Source organism: Anopheles stephensi, chromosome 3 (genome assembly GCF_013141755.1).
Source record: "Anopheles stephensi strain Indian chromosome 3, UCI_ANSTEP_V1.0, whole genome shotgun sequence".
NCBI lineage: Eukaryota > Metazoa > Arthropoda > Insecta > Diptera > Culicidae > Anopheles > Anopheles stephensi.
In genome coordinates this window covers 18,013,325-18,037,194 of record NC_050203.1, presented here as the reverse complement: position 1 = coordinate 18,037,194, position 23,870 = coordinate 18,013,325, and the positions used below count along the sequence as shown (strand labels likewise).

At 49.0% G+C, this 23,870-nt stretch overlaps 7 protein-coding genes across 8 annotated transcripts; 3 read left to right on the top strand and 4 right to left on the bottom strand.

Annotated features, from left to right (window-relative positions):
* Positions 1–145: 145 nt before the first annotated feature.
* LOC118514447 (glycerol kinase) lies at positions 146–4,288 on the bottom strand. The gene is made up of 4 exons (XM_036061363.1): positions 3,929–4,288; positions 3,298–3,848; positions 594–3,219; positions 146–513 (listed from the first exon to the last, which is right to left on the bottom strand). Exons 3-4 carry the CDS (start codon positions 1,974–1,976, stop codon positions 340–342), a joined length of 1,557 nt encoding a protein of 518 aa, XP_035917256.1. The 5' UTR covers positions 1,977–3,219; positions 3,298–3,848; positions 3,929–4,288; the 3' UTR covers positions 146–339.
* A 539-nt stretch (positions 4,289–4,827) lies between these two features.
* Positions 4,828–7,580, top strand: LOC118514451 (isovaleryl-CoA dehydrogenase, mitochondrial). The gene is made up of 3 exons (XM_036061368.1): positions 4,828–5,512; positions 5,601–5,680; positions 6,302–7,580. The coding sequence occupies exons 1-3, from the start codon at positions 5,354–5,356 to the stop codon at positions 7,344–7,346; spliced, it is 1,284 nt and encodes a 427-aa protein (XP_035917261.1). The 5' UTR covers positions 4,828–5,353; the 3' UTR covers positions 7,347–7,580.
* On the bottom strand, positions 7,451–9,921 carry LOC118514445. The gene is made up of 3 exons (XM_036061360.1): positions 9,780–9,921; positions 9,598–9,721; positions 7,451–9,533 (listed from the first exon to the last, which is right to left on the bottom strand). The coding sequence occupies exons 1-3, from the start codon at positions 9,840–9,842 to the stop codon at positions 7,714–7,716; spliced, it is 2,007 nt and encodes a 668-aa protein (XP_035917253.1). The 5' UTR covers positions 9,843–9,921; the 3' UTR covers positions 7,451–7,713.
* A 719-nt stretch (positions 9,922–10,640) lies between these two features.
* Positions 10,641–16,342, bottom strand: LOC118514453 (ADP,ATP carrier protein 1). The gene is made up of 3 exons (XM_036061370.1): positions 15,775–16,342; positions 14,460–14,956; positions 10,641–11,599 (listed from the first exon to the last, which is right to left on the bottom strand). The coding sequence occupies exons 1-3, from the start codon at positions 15,935–15,937 to the stop codon at positions 11,354–11,356; spliced, it is 906 nt and encodes a 301-aa protein (XP_035917263.1). The 5' UTR covers positions 15,938–16,342; the 3' UTR covers positions 10,641–11,353.
* Positions 16,343–16,590: 248 nt separating this feature from the next.
* On the top strand, positions 16,591–18,351 carry LOC118514452 (GDP-mannose 4,6 dehydratase). The gene is made up of 2 exons (XM_036061369.1): positions 16,591–16,888; positions 16,960–18,351. Exons 1-2 carry the CDS (start codon positions 16,814–16,816, stop codon positions 17,974–17,976), a joined length of 1,092 nt encoding a protein of 363 aa, XP_035917262.1. The 5' UTR covers positions 16,591–16,813; the 3' UTR covers positions 17,977–18,351.
* A 21-nt stretch (positions 18,352–18,372) lies between these two features.
* Positions 18,373–20,615, bottom strand: LOC118514448 (F-box only protein 9). Of its 2 annotated transcripts, XM_036061365.1 has the most exons (4): positions 20,372–20,589; positions 19,419–20,194; positions 19,041–19,352; positions 18,373–18,973 (listed from the first exon to the last, which is right to left on the bottom strand). In XM_036061365.1, exons 2-4 carry the CDS (start codon positions 20,120–20,122, stop codon positions 18,652–18,654), a joined length of 1,338 nt encoding a protein of 445 aa, XP_035917258.1. In that variant the 5' UTR covers positions 20,123–20,194; positions 20,372–20,589; the 3' UTR covers positions 18,373–18,651. The 2 variants fall into 2 exon arrangements, with proteins under 2 accessions (XP_035917258.1, XP_035917257.1); XM_036061364.1 differs by having other exon boundaries at positions 19,419–20,615.
* A 299-nt stretch (positions 20,616–20,914) lies between these two features.
* Positions 20,915–22,233, top strand: LOC118514454 (BTB/POZ domain-containing protein 9-like). The gene is made up of 2 exons (XM_036061371.1): positions 20,915–21,817; positions 21,886–22,233. Exons 1-2 carry the CDS (start codon positions 21,007–21,009, stop codon positions 21,975–21,977), a joined length of 903 nt encoding a protein of 300 aa, XP_035917264.1. The 5' UTR covers positions 20,915–21,006; the 3' UTR covers positions 21,978–22,233.
* Positions 22,234–23,870: the final 1,637 nt, after the last annotated feature.

Sequence of the window (23,870 nt, the reverse complement as noted above, 5' to 3'; positions counted from 1 at the left end):
TTCGAGGCACCTTTTACAAGAACGAAGATCCTAAGTAGGGACTCATGCAAGGATCGCTACCACTTAAAACCACAATCGGGGAATATTCTTCCAAACGTTATGTGGCCAATAAGGATTTACCACACCACTGTTGTCACCGCACTCGTATCGTTCTTTGAAGCATCGTGCTTTATTTTCACAACTTAATCGATCTTAAGTACTTAAGGAGGAAAAACAAAACAAACTCACGCGCGCTCCTATCACATAACTAGCCACCTACCCTCTACCCTTATCTAGCGCGTTTCTTATCATCATCTAGCAGCGTAACCGCAAACAAAAGAATACCGCGAACCATGCAAACTATGGACACTTGTCCCATCCGACCGCTCGCTCGATGGCCATCTTCCACCGTTTGTAGCGCACATCTCGCTCGTTTTCGCTGATCTGTGGCTTGAAGACGGTACTGTCGCTTTCCACGCTCACGTTTTCAATGTCCCATTTGCCTACGGCACGTCCCGCGACCATGGCAGCACCCTGTAAGGGGGAATATGAGAAAGCACATCATTTTTGGGTAGGATGCACAGTTGCAGTTGCTGCGTCGTTCATCTCCTTACCAGTGCCGTTGTCTCAACAAACTTTGGCTTCAGCACGTCGAGCCCGATCAGGTCCGCCTGCCACTGCATCATGGTCGCGTTTGCCGTCATCCCACCGTCCACCTTCAGCTTCTGCAGCGGCGTTCCACTGTCGTTGTTCATCGCGTCGAGAATGTCGCGCACCTGAAAGCAAACCGCTTCCAGCGCTGCCCGCACAATGTGTCCGCGCTGCGTGTCCTCGGTGATGCCACAGATGACGCCCCGCGCTTCCGGATCCCAGTACGGTGCGTACAGCCCGCTGAACGCGGGCACAAAGTACACGTCCCCATTGTTTTCCACTTCCAGCGCGGCCGATTCCGATTCGGATGCGCCACCTATCAGGTTCAGATTGTCCCGCAGCCAGCCGAGTGCAGCGCCGGCGACGGCAACCGAACCTTCCAGCGCGTACACGGGCAACGCATCCGGGCCCATCTGGTAGGCAACGGTTGAGATGAGCCCGTGGTACGAATCGATCACAGCCGTGCCGGTGTTGTACAGCAGGAAGCAACCGGTGCCGTACGTTGCCTTTGCCCGGCCGCGCGTTAAACATTCCTGCCCAACCAGGGCGGATTGCTGATCGCCCAAACAGCCGGCCAGTGGGATGTGCTGCAGTGGTTTAAACTTTATCAACCCGTACACCTCGGAGCTGGAACGGATTTGGGGCAGTATTTCGACCGGCACGTCGAAAAACTTCATCAGCGCTTTATCGTACTTCAGCGTCTCGATGTTCATCAGCATGGTGCGCGATGCGTTCGAAACGTCCGTAACGTGTGCACCACCGTCCGAACCACCGGTCAGATTCCAGATCAACCACGTGTCTACCGTACCGAACAGACAGTTCCCGCTGCGGATGGCACTCTTCACCTTCGGCACGTTATCGATCAACCAGCGCAGCTTGACGGCCGAAAAGTACGGCGACAGCGGCAAACCGCACAGTGGCTTGAGGTAGTTTTTGTTCTTCGTTTTGTTCGGCACCGTCTCGAGCAGCTGGTCGACCGTCGAGGACGTTCGCATGTCCTGCCAAACGATCGCATTATATAACGGTTCGCCGGTTGCTCGGTCCCACACGATCGTCGTCTCGCGCTGGTTCGTTACACCGATCGCCACAATGTCGTTCTGCGGGTTGCCACCGAGCTCGATCAGCTTTTCCAACGTCCGCTCGATACACTCGTACACCACGCTCAGGATTTCGTTCGGGTCCTGCTCAACCCAGCCCTCCTGGGGGCAGATGAGGCGTAGCTCCTTCTGATGGAAGCAAACCACCTCGGCGGTTTCAGCGCGGAACAGCAAAAATCGGGCCGAGCTAGTGCCTTCGTCGATCGAACCAACGAGGTCACCGAATTTTTTCATCCCACCAGATGCCATTCTGTGCGTGCTGCGGTTACGTTCACTGTAACAATGTTCCGGGGGGGCGGGGGGTACAAAGTTCAACCGGTTCAACCTCACTGTTGCTTCACAAAAAGCCGTCTGATTGGCACTTGCTGGCGTTCCCCGACCGAACCTGCCTAATCCGATTACGGTCCGAATTGTATCTAATCTTTGCGCCCACAGCCACGAGAGGCCCGCCAGAGCCCGTCCCTCTCGATGGTGGCAAATCGATCAGACGCACCCTATCTTATCGGTGCGCTTATCACAGCTTATGCGAGGTTTCCTCTTACCATCGGTGGTCGTGATCGCTCTCCTTGCAAAGATGATAAACAGACGACACGACGGCACAAGAGCAGCGAACGATGAAGGCGTTCACGCATCACAGCAGTATGGAACAAACAGTACCCGTTGCTTGAATTGTGCATCAAAGGATGGCATAATTATGGCTGCAATTAGGGAGGAATGTTCCTGGGTTTTATTGTACAATGTCGTCTCGTAATTTAGCGCACGATATCTGCCCCCCCCCCCCGTAACGTACCGCACTGAGCAAACTGCTGTCAGTGTGTGCGTGTGTGCTTGTACGGTTTGTTTGTTTACATCCAAACGTCAGTTGAGCCAGCTCGTTCAGCGCCTACTACACGTGTGACGGAATGCGGCGAGAATGAAGCGAGATCGTTTGCAAACTTTCATTTTGTTAATTTATAATTTTGGATTATACAAATTCTTTTGTGAGTTAAGTTTGAACATTGTAGATAAAGGTAATGAGGGTTCCTACACATGCTAGTTCCTATAGCCGATAGCATACTAAATCATACTTTACGGTACACTCAATTCGAGCGAGCTGGAACCGTGACGAAGTTAAACAATTATCTAAAACATCGACATTATTTGCACGACGCACACGTTTTTACCACTAACTATAATGTAGTTACTAATCCTATTCATTACACAACAATCAATCTTTGGTAAAACAAATCAAAAACGCGCATCAATCACATCCGTACATGCACGATTGCCGGTGGACGTAATGTTCCTTTTGGTGCGAGTATCCATCCCACTGACACACACACAAATACATCAACATCAACGAGCACCAAACTTATCTCAGAAGCTTTTACGAAGCACTAATTGAATTTCCGATCGCAAGCGCCTTTTTGCTAATTTTCTGATTTATAAAACGGGAATACAGTGAACCGCCCGGAGTGCGTCGGTTCGGACCGCGAGGAATGTGATAGGTTGCCTGCAACGAATACAAGAACGATTTGCCGTTAACGTTGAAGAGAAACTTTCACTAGACTGACCGGGCACAGTTACTTACCGCCACTTCGTGCGGCAACAGGGTGGTTATGCAGTACGCATAGTTTTCCAGCTCGGGTGAAGTAATTTTCGTCTTGTACGCCATATGGTAATCGATGATGATGGCCGTCAGCTGGTATTGTAACGATTTGCCCAGCGCCCCAAGACACCCGCGGGCAAGGATCGATCGACCAACGTATGTACTGTTCAGCACATCCTTTAACAAACCCGGTGTCATCGGCCAACGGGAGGTTCGATTGTTTATGGCACCATTTTCATGCTGCTGCGCGGGTGCTTCCTTTTCGGCTAGCAACAGCTGTGCCGCTGGTGAGAAACAATCATCCCAGTGTGCTAGCGTTGCCGGCTGATTTTCCGCCTGTGTTTCGTATGATTCGCTGGGACGTTTGCGAGTGTGTAGCATTTTGATGCTCTTGCACGGCAGGCCAATTTCTTCTCGCCATTCGAGGAACGCTTCGCGGAACAGGATCTTCCAACCGAGCGGTTTCGCCTCGAACAGGACGTCCACATCTTCGATGCGCATTTTGCGCAAACACTCGACATTCATGTGTTGCGCTGCAAAGGTATGGGAAAGGGACATGTTTAAAGCAATACAGCAGATGAACGTGCGGAGCTACAAGCAATCAATGCTGTACCTTCCAGCAGTGCCACCGTTTCTTCGGCCACCTTTAGCTTGTACATGCACAGCAAACGAAGCTCTTGCTGTTGGCTTTGTTGCGGTTGCTGTTGCTGCTGCAAATCATCGTTGCCGTTCGCAACAAGACTGCTGAACAGCTCGGATTCTTCGCTTATCGGTTCACATTTCACCATGATGTTGCCATTCATTGCTACTAGGGGACCGTGCACGCAGGCACGAACGCACTGGCCGGCAGTAAATGTGATTAGAACACGATATATTATCCCAAAACAGCAGCAAAAGCGATACCGGAACGTACGATTATTTATCCTGATCAAGGTATATGGACATAGGAGGTAGAGTTGTTTAGAGCAAATTGACATTTCTCGACCTGTCATAACAGTTCCTGGGTCATCGAGGGGAAGGGTATTGAGAAGAGTGATAGAAGCATCGGAGGAGGCGCCGGTGGTGATATCGCTTCCGATTTTTTGACAAAAAATGCAACCAAATATCTTTAATCGTCTGTGAGACAACATTGGATATGCGAAAACGACCCATAAACTAGGCTGTTTGTTCATGTTTGTAGCCCCATACCATCTCCTGAATGATCCTGATCCATTTTTGTGTTTTGTTCTGCTGCTGTCACAACATTGGAGGAATTTGTTCTGGCAGAGTTTGACAGTTCTGGCAGTGTTGCCAGTTTGGATGTTTAGTTTTGAAATTGTTATTCGCGTGAATCGGTGCTTGCTTTTTCATGCCAACTATGCTTGTGCAAATTTTTATCCAAGGCCGGATAAAAGAAGCGAATCAATTAGAAAGCTTTGGATTATGTAAATAAAATGTTCGATCATTGCATGCCACACGCACATTCTATGCATTTTTTTCCATCATCACCTTCCGCGACTCCGTGTCCACTGAAGCCAAGCCTCCAGAAAAGGGGGCCATAAATTTGATCTTTACACCTCTATACCCCTACCAGAATCCAAATTTGCGTGTTCTACGCCTGGCCAGGAGTTTGGCAGAGTAGTAGGGGTATAGAGGCTGCTATCAGCGCGCGATACTGATCCGCGGACGCGGTTGTGTTTGTGTGCGTGCGCAAGTCGATGAATCGCGAAAAGCCCCCCCCCCAATCGCGAAGGAGCTCCACGGTTGCTCAGTACACTTGTTGCGAGCGCTACGATCGAACGAAAGTGAGTTGGGAGCGCGTATCTCCGCGTTGAACTATTATCGACCTTGCTGCGTCACTGACAGAGCAAAGTGGCAACTACCCCCGGTTTGGTGGCGGCCACTTATCAATCCGATCGCTTGTTTTTTCATTCGTTCGTGCTGCCCCAACAGCACGCAGTTCAGTCGCGCTCGCGTTCAGTGTGTGAGTGTGTTGTTTTTCGGTGCAAATCGCCGTCGCCTGTAGTTTTGCCCCGTCGGTAATAGCGGACGAACGAACATGTCAGCGATACGCAGCTTAACCTCGGCGGCAAAGCTTCTGTCCGGACGGACGCCAGGCGCACGGTTCTGGGGTGGCTCCATGACCGTGCCGGCTCGATCGATGCAACACTACCCGATCGATGAACATCTGTTCGGATTGACGGAAGATCAGCAACAGGTAAAGGGCGTCAAGTGCCCTTCTTATCGTGGCCGCGGGTACATTATGGGCCGTAATTTTTAATTCTTTCATTTCGCCCCTGCTTCAGCTACGCCAAACGGTGTTTAACTTTGCACAAAAAGAGCTGGCCCCCTTTGCGCAGGAGATCGACAAGCAGAATGAGTTCAAGTAAGCTAGCACAATATTGCGTAACTAACTCGGAGGGATTCTCCTTTGGCTGGATGGGCACTAGCAAATCGGTGGTTAACGATTCCGTCCAGTGCTCTAACCGGCTTCAACACTGTCCCAAGATCACCACAGACGGTTTTAGCTGCTGACTTATGGAGTGATCGTTTGCCCGAACGTGAAAGGCATGGACATGATGCTTGCTACCGCGAGAACGTACCATAACGTTTATGTCCGTTATGGTCACACCAACAATGAAACGGAGACACATAGCAAGGCGTGTAACTTTCTATCATCCGTCCATGTCTAGACTGTCCGGACATTGCGACTCTCTGATGATATGCTTGTAGTGCGCAATCCGCTTATCTCCTGTGATCATTCCCTATCTTATGAGCTTTTCATCTTCCACGTTCGTTTTACTTTATCAGTACCAGGGAATGTCGAGCTGGAGCGATATATTTTCTAATGTGTTGACGTATTTTACAAAGCTGTTTCTGGACTGTCCCTGATCATGTCCCTACACCTGAACCTGGAGGATGGTCAACAATTCCTTTACGCATTGTTTTCTTCTCCAGCTTTTGAACCGTTCCCTTTCTAATGTTGTTCCTTCTTTTCCATTGGTAGGGAAATGCGCAGCTTTTGGCGCAAGCTGGGCGAACTCGGAGTGCTCGGCGTTACGGTGAAGCCCGATTACGGTGGGCTCGGTGGTTCGTACCTCGATCATTGCATCGTAAATGAAGAACTTTCCCGTGCGTCCGGTGCGATAGCACTGTCGTACGGTGCGCACTCGAATCTGTGCGTCAACCAGATCCATCGCAATGGTACGGAGGAGCAGAAGGCACGCTACCTGCCCAAACTGTGCAGCGGTGAGCACGTCGGTGCGCTGGCCATGTCCGAGGCCGGTTCAGGCAGTGATGTCGTGTCGATGAAGCTGCGCGCCGATAAGCAGGGTGACTATTACGTGCTGAACGGTACCAAGTTCTGGATCACCAACGGCCCGATCGCCGACACGTACATCATCTACGCAAAAACGGACCTGAGCGCTAAACCACAGCACGGTATTACGGCGTTCATTGTGGAGCGTGGTACGGCCGGATTTTCGCAAGGTCCGAAGCTCGACAAGCTGGGCATTCGTGGCAGCCCGACCGGGGAGCTGATCTTTGAGGATGCGAAAGTACCGGCCGCTAACATACTCGGTGGCCTGAACAAGGGCGTGTACGTGCTGATGTCCGGGCTGGATTTGGAGCGGCTGGTGCTGGCCGCCGGGCCCGTCGGGCTTATGCAGGCCGCGTGCGACGTTGCGTTCGCGTATGCCCATGCGCGCAAACAGTTTAACACACGCATCGGCGAGTTTCAGCTGCTGCAGGGCAAGATGGCCGACATGTACACGACGATGAATGCGTGCCGCGCCTATCTGTACTCGGTTGCGCGGGCCTGTGACCGTGGCCAGGCCAACCCGAAGGATTGTGCCGGTGTCATTCTGTACTGTGCGGAAAAGGCGACGCAGGTGGCACTGGATGCGATTCAAATTTTGGGCGGCAACGGCTACATCAACGACTACCCGACCGGGCGCATCATGCGCGACTGCAAGCTGTACGAAATTGGCGCCGGTACGTCGGAGATAAGGCGTATGCTGATCGGGCGCGCACTCAACAAGGAGTACGAGTGATGATAGAAGAGGGAGCGCGGATCTGAACGACCAAGTGTACCAAGTGCACAACGCTAAAACCTAACGCTTCCTGCCAGATTTTGGGCCAAAAAAAGAAAAGATAATTCCAAGCAAAACTGCTAAAAACGTGCATTTACTAGGATTAATAGTGTAACCCGTTCGGGAACGTTTTCTAAAAACGTTGTTTGCAAATAAAACAAAAGAAAAACCCCCGTTCCATTTATAAACTAAGAACAAGGATGCATTTATTCGAAAATGCGTTATACATTGAACTCAAATCAATCTCCTATACCAAACTGGGAATAGGTGTTAAATAGTCGTTAGGTTTGTAGAAAGAAATTTGAAATAATCGAACCAAACACGCCATCTAAAACAAATCGTCCTGCTGCTCCAGACTCTCGTTCGAATTTGTACCACCGAAAGCAAAATCAAAGGAGTCCATGTCGCTTCCACCACCGTTGTTGTTGTTGCCTTTACCGCCGCTGCTATGTTTCTTCTTCTGTCCTTTGCTCCGTGTAACGCGCACCGGCTTTACGGAGAGGAAGTCCAGCTCGTCGTCCATCTGTTCCATTGCATCCGGATCGGGCTGGAGCTCACCGGAAAGATTCATATCAAACTCACCGCTGGAACTTTGCATGCCAAAGTCCAGTGAGCCGTTGCTGGGCGTACAATCATCATCCTGCATATCGTCCATCTCCATGGTTACCGGTGGTTCAAAGTCGTCCGCACCGGTAGCCATGGGCGATTTGTGTGCGTTCTTGGCTGCATTCGAAGAACCTACCACCGGCGAAAGCACCTTCATGGAACGAGTCCGTTTCGGTTGTTCCGGGTGTTTCGGCTGGGTATTACGCTTCCTTTCCTGTTGCGCACGTTGCTGGTGCTGTGCGTTGATTGCAGGCTGTGGATCCTTTCTACCCTTCGATTGGTTGTTCGGTATGCTGCGGTTGCTGTTGACCATTCCACTTCCGGCTTTCGACGGGCGGATACGGTTTTCTGGCAGCTTTTGTTCATCCTTATGAACTTCTCCTTTCGGTATCGGTGAGGTGGTTCGCTTGCCGGTGGAGGCTTTTGCCCCTGGGTCTGGTGATGTTGCGTCGCGCTGCGAACCCAGGGCTGGATTTTTGCGCGGTACTTTAGGATGTCCATTAGCCGCCATTTTATCGTAGTTATTTCTCTTCAACAGAGGTTTTGGAGTGTCGGGCCCGTTTTCGCCGTTTGGCGTTTCATGGCTATCGCCAGTGTTGCCATACTCATTTTCCTTGCTACACATCTCCCGATCAGCTTTCCCGTTCGAATCACTCATCTTCGACCTCTTTTCCATCGTAGCATCATTGCGCGGCGAATGTTCCGCCATAGGTTTTTTATTCGGAGCAGCTCCCACTTTGGCCCCTTTCTGCGGTGGATTGACCTTTCGCGAGCCTCGCTTATCACCCGCGCCGCTAATGGGTGGCGTAACGTCCTTCAGCTGATACTTGCCCGTATTAATCGAGCTGAGGCGTGTGAGGATATCGGGAAAATCGTTCGGATTCTTGAACGGCAGATCCAACCGCAGATCCATACTAACGCTTCCCAGGTTCCAGTCGATCGTGTCAAAGTAGGGCGAGCAGGTGCGCCCATCCCGACCATTTTCCCCACCGAACCGCCCATCCTTTCTTGCTTCGTCCGATCGCATATCGCCATCGCTGGGTTGAAAGTCATGCAGCTCATCCCGCCGCTGGTTCGTGAACTCGGCCAACTTCAGCCGTAGCTCATCGGTCTTTTCCACACCTTCGCCGATACCGATCAGCAGCGTTGCTATTTCGCTGTGCTTGCGCACAAGCATCTCCTTGCGCTTCTGCATGATCTCTTCACCGACCATGTCCAGCTTGGACAGTTCCTTCTGTTCCGCCAGAAAGGTAGCTTTTTCCCGTTCCCACTGCTTCACCACACGCGTGCTGGCGAGTTTGGCACGTACCTGCTCCTGCAGACGCACCACGCTTTGCAGCTTCTGCAGCTCGGCCTGCTCCATCAGTGTCTGCCGTGTGCCACCAAACAGCGTGTGCTCACGGTTCAGCTCCGGCGTACCGTACGATGCTTCCCGCTGCTTGTCGGCCACCATCTGCACGGTGGCATGCTGTTCCTTGACGAGCCATTCGGCAAACGGATCACTTCCCGAGCGGCTGATACCTTGCTTGAGCGCGAACAGTCCTGCGGGTTTGGTAGAGCGTAAGTATACCAGCAGCGCGATGCAGCTTCCACAGCCAGCACTTACCCAAATTCAGTCCACGGTACGCTTCCCGGTACGCTTTCTTCAGTTCGATCTGTTTGTGCAGTTCCGCCAAATGTTCGAGCTCACCGAACGACGCATCGTCCGACGAGGACATGGAATCGTTTGACTGAAACACAGACAATTAGCTTTGTACCCCTTCCGGCAAACGTTTGGCAACCACTTACCATGAATTGGGAAAGAATTTGTTTCGCAATCGACCGTGCGGCATCGTCCATCTTGAGCAGCATACCACAGAGAACTGATGAAAGTGAAAATCAGGCACCGACCGACATGAAGTTACTTGTTTTGTACTAAAAGCGGTTACTTCCAAAAGCGAAACTGCAATCGATGAAATATCCCTTTTAGTACAAACGGAAACGTCCCATTTTTTTTGGTTTTTCTTGATACTACAGAACAACACCAGAGTTTGTTATCTATTTTTCCCTACACGAAGAGTTGCTGTGATATAAAGCTCATTTTCTTTTATGGAATTTAGCTGTAACCGATATTTACAATTGTTTTATCACGCATAATATGCGCAACAGTACTCAACGAACGAGTAAAAACGCGCTCGAATAAAATTTGCCACTTTGTGATGCCATCAGGTTGCATAGCTTCAGGCGCAAAAGGGAAATATCCTATTTTTGAATTTAAATTCTATTCCGTTTGAATTACATTTACCTTCCTAGTTGTGCTGGAAAACAAGCCTGAAAAGTTCGACGCCGTTCGGTGATCGTATTGGCTACACAACGGAACAGGATCGCTGCATAGCTCGCAACATCGTTGTGAGCATCTTTCTCTCGGCAAGAGTTCAATTTTTAAAGAGGAAGTTACCTTTAGTATGGCCATCGGCTGTGCATCGTTGTATAACGTACGGCCCCCTTGGGCCTAGCCAGTTCTGTGCCTCCAATCCTCAAGGATTGGCTACATCATGGCACGAAGACAGAAAGCGCAGGACACCAGAAGAATGACAGAACCCCTCTCTGTGAACAGCCCACCACACCATTTCTCATCGTTTCGTCGTCGCGCTTTCCCCCACCGTTAGGTTCGACTTTAAAATAAATACCTAGTTTTATTTCTTGTTTTTTTAACCATGGTCATATTTCGAATCTATTTTTCGCAATTGCAATCGCAGTTCTTTTTTTTTTAATCGCTGGTACTTTTTGCCTATTGCATTGCATGTGCACTCGTCGTCGTCCAGGATGATAATTACTCGGCGCACACATTGCCGCTGGAACCGGGATTTTTTTTTTGGGTGGCAGCCAGCGCAGCGTGATCGGTGATAATACAACTTTGTTTAGTTAGAAAATGCAACAAATTTCACAGGAAACTGTAGGCTGGCTGCTGGTTCCCTCCGCGAATCTCTCTCTCTCTCTCTCCCTCTCTCCCACTTTCCCTGTGAGCGGTGTGAAAGGAACATTCAGAATGCTCCAATCGTTTTTCGTTTCTGCCTTAAAAGCGTACAGCGGTAGCACCCAATTGTCGGATGTTCGGAACATTGAAGTAATACAGCGAATACAGGGTCGGCGTTTGTGTGAGAGAGAGAGAGATTGAGAACGATACAGGGAGAACACAGCGTGAAGGGCTTTGTTAGGTTCGTAGCAGTAAATTTATCTTCCTATGCGCTACCCATACACACAGAGACACACACACACCGTGGTGACATGTTGTTGTTAAATTAATAGTGTGTGTGTGTGTGGTTGTTGTGGTTTTTGTTGCTGCTGGACTTAACTAAATACACGCTAGGGCCGTTCCGCGCTTAACCGAGCAGAGCCTTAACCTCGTCGTAGAATACGAGCACCAGCGCGCCACCAGTACCACGCAGGACGTTCGAGAAGGCGCCCTTGAAGAACGCACCGGAGCCTTCCTGCTTGCCGATCTTCACCCAGCAGTCGAGCGTGTTCTTGTACATGATCTCCGACTTGGCACGGCCAGACTGCATCATCATGCGTCGTCTGACGGTATCGAATGGATACGAAATAATACCGGAAGCTGTCGTCACCACCTGTGGAGGAGGAAAGGAGAAGAGATTATGTTTTATTATGTTTCGAGAATCACTTCGCTATATCGTTCACAGTGCATCAACAGCGGGTTAAAACCATTTCCTTTCGATCAACCACCATGCTGTTGACGATTTTATGTAAATATGCCATTGAACCTACATACAATACATCATATCGCGGTCTCCTGCTGCAGTACAGGTATGAGGGACGTGTTTCATTGTATCGGTGCGTGTTATCACCCACTTCCTAAATTCCCTACAATACACACACACACGAATCACATGTCTATGCGGATTGGAGATTTTCTTCCCGGGCCCCCGTTTTGTAAGTCGCTCCGGTGTCACGTTGTGTTTGCTGCAATGATTATTAGTGCCACGCGTTGCTATCTTTCGCATTTAGCGTTCACATTTCAAGGCTATCAGCCAGTCAGCCACACACACACACATACATCGGACTTGAGAGCTTGTTCTGCAGCTGATAAGTGATAACAGACCCGTGAAGAAACTAGGTAAGATGATACCTTACGCGAAGCAACAAAATAGAGCGCAGAAGGCGTACCATCATTTCAGCTGGCCATCATGTGATTTGACTAAAAAGGGGTAGTAATTTCTACTATTTCAGTATAAACGCAGGCAGCTACCCGAACAAAACTCTCACAAGGAAAGAATTATCGATTCTCATCCGGGGTTCAAGGATGGCCTTGAGGTGTGAGCGCTCTGGCGAGGGACAGAGGCAACGCGTAACGTTCCGGGCGTTACGTCACAGCAGGGGCGGTCAGCAGTTACATAAGTACTACCAAACCCGGTAAAGCGGTACCGGAAAAGAGGCTCCTGTTATCAACGAATTTCTTCGTAAAATTTGCTGCCGCTACTAATCTGGCGGTGGTAGTGGGCATTGAGTTACAAAGATTACCAGCAACACCACTTCCTCCCATCAGGGTTGGCAAAATCCTCGAACACATAGAGTGTTCAAGTAGTACGCGCGGCAGGGGGATTTCTCTCTTTTGCCTATAAATACCCGCTCTGAGGCTGTGTGACGCAGAAGAGGAGCTAACGTGTCTTTCAATGCGGTGCGTTTAAAGAAAGACAACTAAAATCCACTTGAAGACGAACGGACAGACACGCGAGACACGAGCCAGAAAAAAAGGGGCAAATATTTCGAAATCTTTCACTCAACTCTGAGTGTTTAGTTGGGGCATGCATGCATGTGTTGTTCGTGTCAAGAAACGCGCCACCGTGAGGCGCACCTCTGCACCTGTGATCCTGGGGCTCTGACTTGGCTCTGTAGGTTGGGGTTAGTAATGTTGGTTGCTGCTAAATCAGAATGAAACAAATGCAAAGAATGAAGGAATGCTCTCACTCAGAGCTAAACCCTATCGCAAACTGCACATCACAGGGGGCACATGTTCTAGAGTTGACGTCGATTTTCTCCATCAATTGATCCGACCTTGTGTGTAACGGCGAAGAGCGTGCTGCTCGTCTCGTCCCTCGACCACCTGTGTGCGCCTCCCCTCTTCTCTCTTCATGTGCACATCAGCGCGCGCTATATGGCTGATATGTGCGCTGCCTTATAGCAAATGAGCGAGAAAAAAAACAAGGCAAAAGCGCCTTTTCCTTCGCTAACGGTTAAGAAGAAACATCACAGCCGAGCTGCCAAGGTGGGGGGGGGGGTTGTTATAAGAAAAAAATGGATTTTACTCTAAATATAAACTGACAATAATAACGAGATGAGCACGAGGCAACCTGTGACGTTGCTACTGGCCTGCTACGCTCTTTTGCTCTGCTGTATGCGTGTGTTTGTTTTTGGGACAGCAGCAGCAGGATTGTATAACAACCAAATTGCGCTCCACCGCTACACTGAAGGACATTTGTTATGCAAACACACACAAAAATGGTTGCACTTATGGTAACAACTGAGCAACGCAAATCCTTTACAAGATTCGAAGCTCCGTAGTGGAACAATTTGCTTTTCCAAAAACAGAACACACACCACATGGCTTGTTGGGGGAGCGCAGGAGAGGTTTCTCCCCGGCGGAGGGGGAGTAGGTTTTGACACTTGCGTCATGACCTGCGCATCATTCTACAATCTTTTCTCTCTTGACCGTGTTTGACAGTGACACTTCCTCGCTTTTCCACCTTATCCTGGCAGACAACCTCACCACCGCCCCTCCCCCACTGGTTGTGTTACACAACTTCATTGATCGGAACAATGCCGAATGCAGAAAACTTTCAAATACGCCAGATTTTCCATTCCCGTCTCCTTGACGTAACCGGGGCGTACTTTGCAAAAAGTGACCCATTTTGCTCACCCTTACCCTATAAACCCATCTATCAGCGCCGCAAATGATGCGATTTCTTTTGTGCTTAGACTATCAACTTTTAGCTACTAACACACGAGGGGGTGATGAATTTTCAATGTCAAATCACTCTACGACATTTGTCAAAGAAAACCAGGCAGCGTGTTGTGAACTCTCGTACGGGAGTAAAAAACACGCCGTACTATTACTATGCCTGCGCCAATGGGTGTTATCAGTAAAATCCGTGCCAATGGCCACAACTCAAAACAATCTTGATAGTGCGGAGAAGACTCGTATCAACGCACACCAAACTCGGAAAGGTGGAGCCACAAAAGATCATCGTCGCTGGGCGTCATTAATGCTCTCCACAACAGCGACATTCCAAGTCACGAACAAACAAACGTGCCATGCGTGCCCCCTTTTTTTGCTGTTGCGAATTGCAAAGAACTCTGACCAGCGCGATCGATCGATTTCGAAATGGTTATGTAATGAACGATGGTTATATGCGCCTCTCGGAAAAGGCTTCACACACACCGAGTGTGTGTGTGTGTGTGTGCGCCACTTACCTGTGCGATGGCCCAGGAGACGAAGATCGAGGTGTTCTTCGGGTCCGGCAGCATTCCCTTGGCAGTATCGAAGCAACCGAAGTAGGCTGCACGATAGATGATGATTCCCTGAACGGAAACGTTGAATCCACGGTACAGACCGATGATACCATCGGACTTGACCGTCTTCTTCAGACAGTCGAGCAGACCGTTGAACTCGCGCTCGCCGGCACCACGGCCAACGTCCGCACCGAGACGGGTACGGGCGAAGTCGAGCGGGTAGACGAAGCACAGCGACGTCGCACCGGCGGCACCACCGGATCCGAGGTTACCCAGGAAGTAGCGCCAGAACTGGGTGTTCTTGTCGACGCCACCGAGGAAAACCTGTTTGTACACATCCTTGAACGCGAAGTTCAGGGCCTGGGTGGGGAAGTAACGGATCACGTTGGCCAAGTTACCGCGCCAGAAGGCACCGATTCCCTGCTCCTTCGGGATACGAACGAAGCAATCGACGATACCTGTGTTGAAAGAGGTGGAGGAAAGGGGGGTGGGGAGAGAAATAGAACAGAGAAAATCGTTAATAAAGTGTTATCATTTTCCATGCGTTACGCAACCCATAACCGACCAAACAGCTGAGCAACAGAATGTGTGTGTGTGTATCAAACTTATTTCCCAATCTTCGGTTGTCGGAACATTCATCGTTCTAGAACGTTTCTTCCAGGGGGCAACTTGTGACCCGTCTGTTACATAACCATACAAATTTGTATCACGTGAAGCGTGCTAATTCGCTCTGTAAGATCATTCAATTTGACCGTGAAAATGATAATGCTAATGGTAGCGGTTAGGGCATGTGAATAAAGCTCAAGGTTTTTCATTTTCACAGTATGCTTCATGGACGAGCTAGAATCGTTGCGAAACACAGCGCCCCAACCCATGAGAGCACGAGTTTAGGGAGAAAAATCCAACATGGCGACAATGCGCACAAACAGCGATAACTGCGCTCTTCCATCGCTTGCTACGTTTCTTCCCTTTTGGCATTGCATTCATAATTTGCCTGTTCGGGGAACCACCTGCAAATAATTTCGCTTTCCAGCTTGCAACCTTTCACGGGCGCTCAACAAATTACCCGAATGCACGTTTTTATCCTTCCCCGGGTTTTTTTTTTCCAAACCACGAGACCAAGTTGAATCACTTCCCCGGGCGGGAACCGGATAACGGGGAATGTGCGAGAATTGGCACAACTACACACGCACGCACACGTACCCACACCGTAAGCCACGCACACTCTCGCTCGCTGTTTCGTAGCCGGAACTGGCACCACTTTTTGGCTACTCACCCTTGTACTGCTTGTCGGCACTGATCTGCTTGGAGGCAGCCTGCACCTGGAGCAGCAGCTTGACACGTTCGATCGGTGCTACGGCCGTTTTCGAGACAGCGGCAGAAATACCACCGGCCAGGAAATCCTTGGCGAATGCGTAGGGATCAGCCTTCTTGGACATTGTCGATGGAATAGGTCTTGGTGACGCTAGCAAATGCGAAAACCGGCGGAGCACGCGATCGAGGGCCTTAACCGTTCGGAGGGCACAAATCAAGAGAATGAAAAGTTTCCGCGGCAGAGCACAATTCACGACTCCTCGTACGTGTAAACGCGCGTACCCGAAGATGACCGAAGAAAGCCGAGGTCGGCGGATTTACGAATTACGGTACCGTTTATAGCGGCCGGTATTGTTCTCCAAAAAGGTGCGGGCCTCGCTGGGGCAGAATCAGTTCTTCGGCTCGGATAATAATTTTGCACAACAAATACAAAATTTTAACAGAATTCGGACAACAATGGGGAAAACTTTTCCTAAATGTGACGACGTACGGTGAACCACCAGCCTGAACTTGAAAGCAAAGAAACGGAAATGATTGCTGAAAGGCTATGGTTGCTGCGTTCAAGGCAGGGATCAGATGATTTCAAAAGCAAATCGATTTCTGGTCAGTTTTTCAAAGAATGTCTTAAATTTGCAATATTTTTCAATAAAAAAGGCCAATTTGGGTTCAATTTTCGAGTAATAGGAATGTTTTCCTACGGGACGCTGAAAAAAACGGCAATCAATTTTAATTTTTGAAATGATCTGTCAAAGCGCTACGGCCTTCGGGCATTCTCACTGTGCATTGCTATCAAAACAAACGGAGCCAATGTAAATACACGTCACGCACGCAGTGGACGAAAAACTATCCAAAAAGCCGGTCTGACCACAAATCCGTAACCATTTTGTAACATATTCTAACAATTTTGAGACACTTTTATACGCTTAACACAAGAAGTAAGATAACATTTCAAACGCCACTGGCCAGAAGTGATTGCAGTACGATAAAATAGAGCATTAGCAATGGAGGGTGAAACGACGGTGACGAATCGCGCCAGCGATAGGAAAGTGGCACTGATAACAGGCATTACGGGTCAAGTGAGTGATTCAAGTGTGTGGTATCGGCGCTCCAATATGCTTTAATTCTTCACTACTTCCCCCCACCACAGGATGGATCATATTTGGCTGAGTTTCTGCTGGATAAGGGGTATGAAGTGCATGGAATAATCCGCCGGGCCAGTACATTCAACACTTCCCGCATCGAGCATCTGTATGCGGATCCACGCACACATCGCGAGGGAAAGATGAAGCTCCACTACGGTGATATGACCGACAGTAGCGCGCTGGTGAAAATTATTGCCCAGGTGCGGCCGACCGAAATTTACAACCTAGCCGCCCAAAGTCATGTGAAAATTTCGTTCGATTTGAGCGAATACACGGCCGAGGTGGATGCGGTCGGTACGCTCCGGCTGCTCGATGCGATCCGTACCGTGGGGCAGGAAAAGACGGTCCGCTTCTACCAAGCGTCCACGTCGGAACTGTACGGCAAGGTGGCCGAAACGCCGCAGAACGAAAAGACACCGTTCTACCCACGCTCACCGTACGCCTGTGCAAAGATGTACGGTTACTGGATTGTGATAAACTATCGCGAAGCGTACAACATGTTCGCCTGCAACGGGATCCTTTTCAACCACGAATCACCGCGCCGGGGAGAAAACTTCGTCACACGCAAGATCACTCGGTCGGTTGCGAAGATTTCGCTCGGACAGCAAGAGTACCTGGAGCTGGGTAATCTGGACTCGAAGCGTGACTGGGGCCACGCCAAAGACTACGTGGAAGCGATGTGGCTGATGATGCAGCAGGAACGGCCGGAAGATTTTGTCATTGCTACCGGGGAAACGCACTCGGTGCGAGAGTTTGTCGAAAAGGCGTTCCAGTACATTGGGCGCGAAATCGAGTGGCGAGGGACGGGTGTGGATGAGGTTGGGGTGGAGAAGGGTACCGACACGGTACGGGTGCGCATAAACGCCAAGTTTTTCCGCCCGACCGAGGTGGATCTGCTGTTGGGCGATGCGTCCAAAGCGAAGGCACAGCTGGGCTGGTCGCCGAAGGTAACATTCCTGGAGCTGATCGCCGACATGATGGCGGCGGATATACAGCTGATGAAGAACAACCCATCCGCGTAAAGGGGAGAGGGTCCATTTTCGCTAACTGTATCGAATGGGCGGATCAGTATTTGTCCGTTAGGAACACGGATTTAAGCTATTTGAAAGGGAAGCGGTTGGAGCATTTTACGTTCTTGATTACCATATGCTTGCGCACTTTTTGGTAATATTTTAATTTAAAGAAAAGCGTACTGTCGCTGGGATATTAGCCAAATTTGAACAAACAGGATCGGGTATTGGAATGAAACGAAGCTTGAACAAATGCGCATAATTCCATGGCAATATTTAAGCAAAAACAAATATCGTTTTAAAATATCTAAAATTTAAACTTAAATAAAACATACCCTTTTTCCGTTGGGAATCGGAATGCGGTAGTTGAACAGTTTGATATCGACACCAGACAGCAGTAGCAGCAGCTTTCTTTAACACTGATTTATTCATCATAAGGGATTCGAAAGCTTCGCTTTTCCGACCACCGATTAAATTCTGTTCTCACTTCTGCTTCGTCCCTAGTTCAGCTGAACTGATTAAAATTATTAACGATTGTTTCCGGTTGTTTTCTACTTGCTAGAGGCTAAAAAATAGGCAAAAAATAATCCACTATCTCTGCTAAATTGTTGTGTGTGTTTGCTGCTGTACGTCTTTATGCTCCGTCAGCTAAGAGCTTGCTGATAGAGCTTTACCGCGTGTGGCTCGCTACTTCAGTGGTCCATCCGATTCCTGGTGGTAGCTCTTGACGCGCGAAAAGTACAACGGTGGATACTTGGTGCTGGTGAGCTCGAACTGGGTCGTTTTCTCCTGATTGTTTCGCTGCTGCACCATCGTGTACTGTTTCCAGTGCAGCTGGCTGAAGGGCCGTTTGGCGGTGCTTACGATCTGCAGCTCCATTAGGAACGTTTGCTGCCCATACTCTGGCTCTATCTCGCGCACTTTGCGACTCGGGCGTCCGGACATTTGGGCGTTGGACGCCGTTGGACGGTTCCGTTGAATGGCCACGATAACGACGTCGTCGTGCAACCTTTTAGGGGAAACAAAACGCATCATAATCTATTCTCCCCGGTTGCTCCCTGGCAAATAAAACATACCGATAGTGTCCCCGCAGTATTTCGTTCTGGGTGGGACATCGGGGCTTCAGCTTAACGACACACTGCTGCGGCTCGTCGGCTGTCGTTAGCATTAGTACCTTGCCGTCCGCGAAGAAGCGAAAGTATCGATAGTACTCTACCAACTGGATCGGACGATAGAACTGATCCTGGAAGCTATTCTCCCCCGAACGCAGGTAGCTCGTACGGCTGATGTAGCACCCGTGGAAGAGTATCCGGGGTCTGCTAATGTACATCTCGCGCCAGGAACTGAACGGCGTTCCCTTCAGCACACCCAGGTTCACGCCCCAAATTCTAAAATTAAACCAACAAGCGGCGATAAATGAACAGCCAACAAATGGATTACTACAGCAAACCCACCTCATGCACGCATGGCGCCATATTTCCGGATCTCTCGCTAGCAGATAAAACCCACGACAAACGGATGCGAACCGTTCGAGCGATTTCATGTCCAAATCGTTCGACACAACCCATCGCAGTATGTACAGGATCAGTTCCATCGGCAGGTCGGAAAAGTGGGCCGACGTCACGATCAGCTTCCGGTCACCGGTGGCACGTTCGAACAGTTTGCCCGACCGGGCCATTAGCGTCTGGAAGCGCAGTACCAGGTCGACGTTTTCCAGATTTTCCTCATCCTCGTCTATGTTCGCTTCCATCATGCGTTCCATCAACCCTTCCACGAGCCGCTCATCGTTCGTTACATCTTCCTTCGGTTTGGCGTGCTTTTTATCGTACACCCGGAACTCGATGTCCGGCACGAGCTGCGTAGCGCGACGGTAAAGCCGCATCGCTTCGAACACTTTGCCGCTTCGTTCCAGATCCGAACCTTGCTGGAACAGCGCGCGTGCCTGATGCTCGACGGAATCAGTTTCCACGGTCGTAGCATGCGTGGCAACTGCTGGTGCGTTGGCAACCGGTTGCTCGCGCTTCAGCTCCTGCTGCCACCGTTCGCGGAAATCATCCAACTCGGACCGTTTCGGAGTGATTGCGTCCGATCCACTCGTCGAAGAGGACGAACTATCGTCGTCGTCCTCCTTGCCGGCATCGCTGGACGTGGAATCCATCCGTGGTGTGTTGCAGATGAAGTTGTCGTATGGAAGTTGTTTGCTGCCCACAGATCAGCACCTCAGTGCAGGCTGTACACAATGACGATGAACGAAAAGATAAGAAATCGTTCAAACGGTTATCGAGAAATGGTACGCCTGCTGGTCTCGTGCTAGTTCACGGTCAGTGTAGCGAACAACGTTCGGGAAGCGGGGCGATTGCGACAGATTAATAATGTGGACGAAATTCTGGTGAAAAAACGAATGTACACGATCCAGGCGCTGCAACCTGTTGGCCATAATCCGCTTGCACTGTGCGTGAGGTACGAGCAATGGAAGGCTTTCGGGCGGGAGGGCGATGTTTGCTTGCTTTGCTTTGGAACCGAGTTTGCACCAAACAGAAGAGAAGTGGGCGAAAGCGTTTCACGCTTTACAGCGATCCATTTTGGGTTTTGCGACTTGCAAAAGGATGTGAAATTTCTTGCTTTGACAGCGGGATTTCAAAACAACGAGAAAAAGAAAAAGACGGGGAAACGTCAAACTGTAAATAAACAGATGTTTTCGCTTCAAACTTCGCTCCCCGGCAGTGCAGTGTGCCTAGTGGTTGGTAATACGTTCGGAAAACTTGTGCAGGAATGATTGAATTTGAAATTTAACCGGTATTTCGTTACACCTTCATTGCAGCAAAGTATGCTGAGGATCTTTCTCATGATCTTTCCCCAAATATTGGGTGTTATCGGTGAGCAGTATCGAAAAGCGGTTATGTAGACTATGTCGACCACCGTTAAATTAACAGTTTTTTTTATCGGCCATTACCGGCCATCATCGGGAGATCTCCATTGCAAACGTTGGTTTGCATTGTGTGTTCATGGTAATCTACCGTTTCCCATTTTAATGTGTCCTGTATGCGTCAAGATAAAACACAAATAAAAACGATGAACAGCACAGAAAACAACATTCAACACACGGCACTACTTGTGAAAGATTTGGCCCAGCTGCACGAGAAGAACGACCGAGCGGATGTAACGTTCATCGTGGAGAGCAGGCGCATCCCAGCCCATCGGGTGATTTTGGCTGCCAGGAGCGAATACTTCCAGGCACTGCTGTACGGTGCACTGATGGAATCGATGCAGGACGAAATCGTTCTGAACGTTCAACTGAAACCATTCCAGTGTTTGCTGCAGTACATTTACTCCGGCAGTTTGTCGCTGGACAAAATGGATCAGGAAGAGCTGATCGACCTTGTCATGCTAGCCGATCAGTATGGATTTGGCGAGTTGAAGAGTGCGATTGGCTGCTGGTTGTGTAAAAAAATCCGTCTCACCAATGTGTGTATCTTGCTCCGATGTAGTAGTTTGTTTCAGTTGGGTACGCTGTATCATGCGTGCCTGCAGTACATGGATCGTCATGCAGCGCACGTTATACTGCACAAGTCATTCTTAACGCTTACCTTCAACCTGCTGAATGTGTTGTTGGATCGGAAAAGTTTTTTGATTAGTGAGGTTGAAAAATTTCATGCCATCCATAAGTGGTGCCAGCAGCAGAAGGACAGTGCGCAGAGCTTCGCCAAACTGTACCGAAAAGTGTCGTACACATCGATGACTTACAACCAGCTGTTTCACATCGTTCGTCCCTCCCGGGTGCTTCAGCCGGACGAATTGCTGAATGTGATAGCGGTCAAGGAGCATGCCGAAGTGGTGCATACCCGTCCCATACGTGAGTTCATAATGGCCCTACACCTGTGACTTGTTAAGTTGAGTTGTTGTCACTCTTTGTTGTTGCAGGTTCATCGATTTATAAACGGGAAATGCTGATCCCGAGAAACAATGGGCTGAAAATTGTAAAACTAGAGTATGGAAAAAAAAACATAAGCTAAAGCATAGGTCGTTGATCGCTGTAGGGATTCGGCACAAGTATTAGCTGTGGTGGGTTATTTAAAGGATCAATATCATTTTCAATCTACTGGATAGGATTCAGCAGAGTTCCGTGCTTTGTTACGTACTTTATTAGATTGGTAGGATTTTTTTTTCGTTCAGCTGAAGCGGCACAGCCGTTGCTTTTAATCGATTGTTTTTATTCGCGAAAAAAAACGAGCAATTTTATCATTATCGTAGTGAGATGGTCCTCCCATACTATTGGTATTTTGCTATTTTGCTTAATGGTATTTTGAATTTTATATAGGTCCTCGCTACGATAAGTGCGAGGACCTATATAAAATCCCAGCCCAGCCTTTTGCTGAGTAAATCCTACTCATTAGGTAACACAGTATTGTTCTACTTCGTCGTCGTCACCTTCCAAGGGTTCTCATCTTCCAAGTCACATTTAGCTCAAGGGTCTCTTCGTCCAATACACATCTACCGAGAGAACCCCGTAGTCGAGAGGGTTTCATATACTGAAAGATCTCGTTCGGGCTCTAACCACAGGAAGAGAAGAATCCTTAAGTAACGGAAACAGCAGTCAGCAGTGAAGTCAGATGCAGATCACTGTCGATCACTTTCTACTAAAGCTGTCCTCTTCAGTCAAGCATGCTAGAAAAGGGCAGGTCTCCATAATCTTTGGAGATTGAAGACGAAAATGAAAGCGCTAGTAAAGTCGTCCTGTAAGTGATCACTCGATCATATATCATGCGCGAAAATGTGTACAACTTATAAGATTTGGGGATAAATTTCTCTAGGTCCGCTTACAAATCGGCCACATGTTGTGTAGCAACCATAACTGACCGCTCGTAATAAAACAAAGTACGAGCGTAGTGTCACGCACGAACGCTAACAAGAAGATCGTTTGCTATCAAAACAGTTGGCTTCGGAACTTGACGTGTCAGCTGTAAGACTGCCCAACATTTCCACATCTTGTTATTTATTTATCAATGCTTTGTGACTTGTTGAAAAAATAATCACCGGCGCCGGCGAAAGTGTGTGAAACATTTTTGGGTGCCGTCAGAATTAATTGCGCCTGTCGCATGGTCGAAGGTGTCAGGGATCTGTACGCTAGAGGAGTTATTTTCGCTAGATTTTCTAAATGTGAGCAGGTGGATTGAATCTGTTGAATGTTATGTATGGGTTTGCTGTGACGTGGTCAAGAATGATTTGATTTGATTTCAGGGTACAAGTCAAGAACATCCTCGAGAGAGAGAGAGAGAGAGAGAGAGAGAGAGAGAGAGAGAGAGAAATAGAGAGAGATATACAGAGCTAATGCCAAAGAATACGAGGGCTTATTTGTACGTACACGATCGCTTAGCTGTGAGTCCTTAGTAGCTGTTTAGTGTACTTTGTGATATTTAAATAAAAATCTCAGATCCATTATTGCAAAATCAGATTTTCAGATCCCGGATTCCAACTATAATAATGATAAGTGCAGCTCGAAAGCCAGGACATTGTTTAGAAACGCATAATCACACAGATCCGAAAATAAACCGTGAGGCTCACGTTCATACGTTAACGTAAAGATGCTATCAAATACTATCGAGCGCAGTATGTCTTCTCCTGTTTACGATGCACGATAAAAATAAGAATAAATATTAGTTATGTTTTGTTTGCTTACAATCATAACCATCCTATCCCGTTCCGGCTGTCCCGAAAGGATCATGTTGGAGGGCGCAACCAACATGTTATGGGGTTTCCCGTGCTTTAAGGACCGCCGGCACTGAGCATGATTGGAACACCAAACACACACACTGGTACAATCACTCTTGCCAATGACATTGGACATTGCCTCCAACGGGCAAGTTGAAGTGCGCTTTGCGGCACACTCAAATTACCCGTGGCCCATT

What these genes read in the sequence shown, in the direction of transcription:
- LOC118514447 (XM_036061363.1), bottom strand. Translation starts at nt 1,976, where the DNA reads ATGGCATCTGGTGGGATGAAAAAATTCGGTGACCTCGTTGGTTCGATC. An exon ending in TTGTTGAGACAACGGCACTG is followed by an intron (nt 514 to 593) that starts GTAAGGAGATGA and finishes TCCCCCTTACAG; the next exon opens with GGTGCTGCCATGGTCGCGGG.
- LOC118514451 (XM_036061368.1), top strand. Translation starts at nt 5,354, where the DNA reads ATGTCAGCGATACGCAGCTTAACCTCGGCGGCAAAGCTTCTGTCCGGA. An exon ending in TGACGGAAGATCAGCAACAG is followed by an intron (nt 5,513 to 5,600) that starts GTAAAGGGCGTC and finishes CCCCTGCTTCAG; the next exon opens with CTACGCCAAACGGTGTTTAA. An exon ending in GACAAGCAGAATGAGTTCAA is followed by an intron (nt 5,681 to 6,301) that starts GTAAGCTAGCAC and finishes TTCCATTGGTAG; the next exon opens with GGAAATGCGCAGCTTTTGGC.
- LOC118514445 (XM_036061360.1), bottom strand. Translation starts at nt 9,842, where the DNA reads ATGCTGCTCAAGATGGACGATGCCGCACGGTCGATTGCGAAACAAATT. An exon ending in AAATTCTTTCCCAATTCATG is followed by an intron (nt 9,722 to 9,779) that starts GTAAGTGGTTGC and finishes TCTGTGTTTCAG; the next exon opens with TCAAACGATTCCATGTCCTC. An exon ending in GTACCGTGGACTGAATTTGG is followed by an intron (nt 9,534 to 9,597) that starts GTAAGTGCTGGC and finishes CCAAACCCGCAG; the next exon opens with GACTGTTCGCGCTCAAGCAA.
- LOC118514453 (XM_036061370.1), bottom strand. Translation starts at nt 15,937, where the DNA reads ATGTCCAAGAAGGCTGATCCCTACGCATTCGCCAAGGATTTCCTGGCC. An exon ending in TGCCGACAAGCAGTACAAGG is followed by an intron (nt 14,957 to 15,774) that starts GTGAGTAGCCAA and finishes CTTTCAACACAG; the next exon opens with GTATCGTCGATTGCTTCGTT. An exon ending in TCTCCTGGGCCATCGCACAG is followed by an intron (nt 11,600 to 14,459) that starts GTAAGTGGCGCA and finishes CCTCCTCCACAG; the next exon opens with GTGGTGACGACAGCTTCCGG.
- LOC118514452 (XM_036061369.1), top strand. Translation starts at nt 16,814, where the DNA reads ATGGAGGGTGAAACGACGGTGACGAATCGCGCCAGCGATAGGAAAGTG. An exon ending in TAACAGGCATTACGGGTCAA is followed by an intron (nt 16,889 to 16,959) that starts GTGAGTGATTCA and finishes CCCCCACCACAG; the next exon opens with GATGGATCATATTTGGCTGA.
- LOC118514448 (XM_036061364.1), bottom strand. Translation starts at nt 20,122, where the DNA reads ATGGATTCCACGTCCAGCGATGCCGGCAAGGAGGACGACGACGATAGT. An exon ending in TGGCGCCATGCGTGCATGAG is followed by an intron (nt 19,353 to 19,418) that starts GTGGGTTTGCTG and finishes GTTTAATTTTAG; the next exon opens with AATTTGGGGCGTGAACCTGG. An exon ending in ATACTGCGGGGACACTATCG is followed by an intron (nt 18,974 to 19,040) that starts GTATGTTTTATT and finishes TTCCCCTAAAAG; the next exon opens with GTTGCACGACGACGTCGTTA.
- LOC118514454 (XM_036061371.1), top strand. Translation starts at nt 21,007, where the DNA reads ATGCGTCAAGATAAAACACAAATAAAAACGATGAACAGCACAGAAAAC. An exon ending in GGTGCATACCCGTCCCATAC is followed by an intron (nt 21,818 to 21,885) that starts GTGAGTTCATAA and finishes TTGTTGTTGCAG; the next exon opens with GTTCATCGATTTATAAACGG.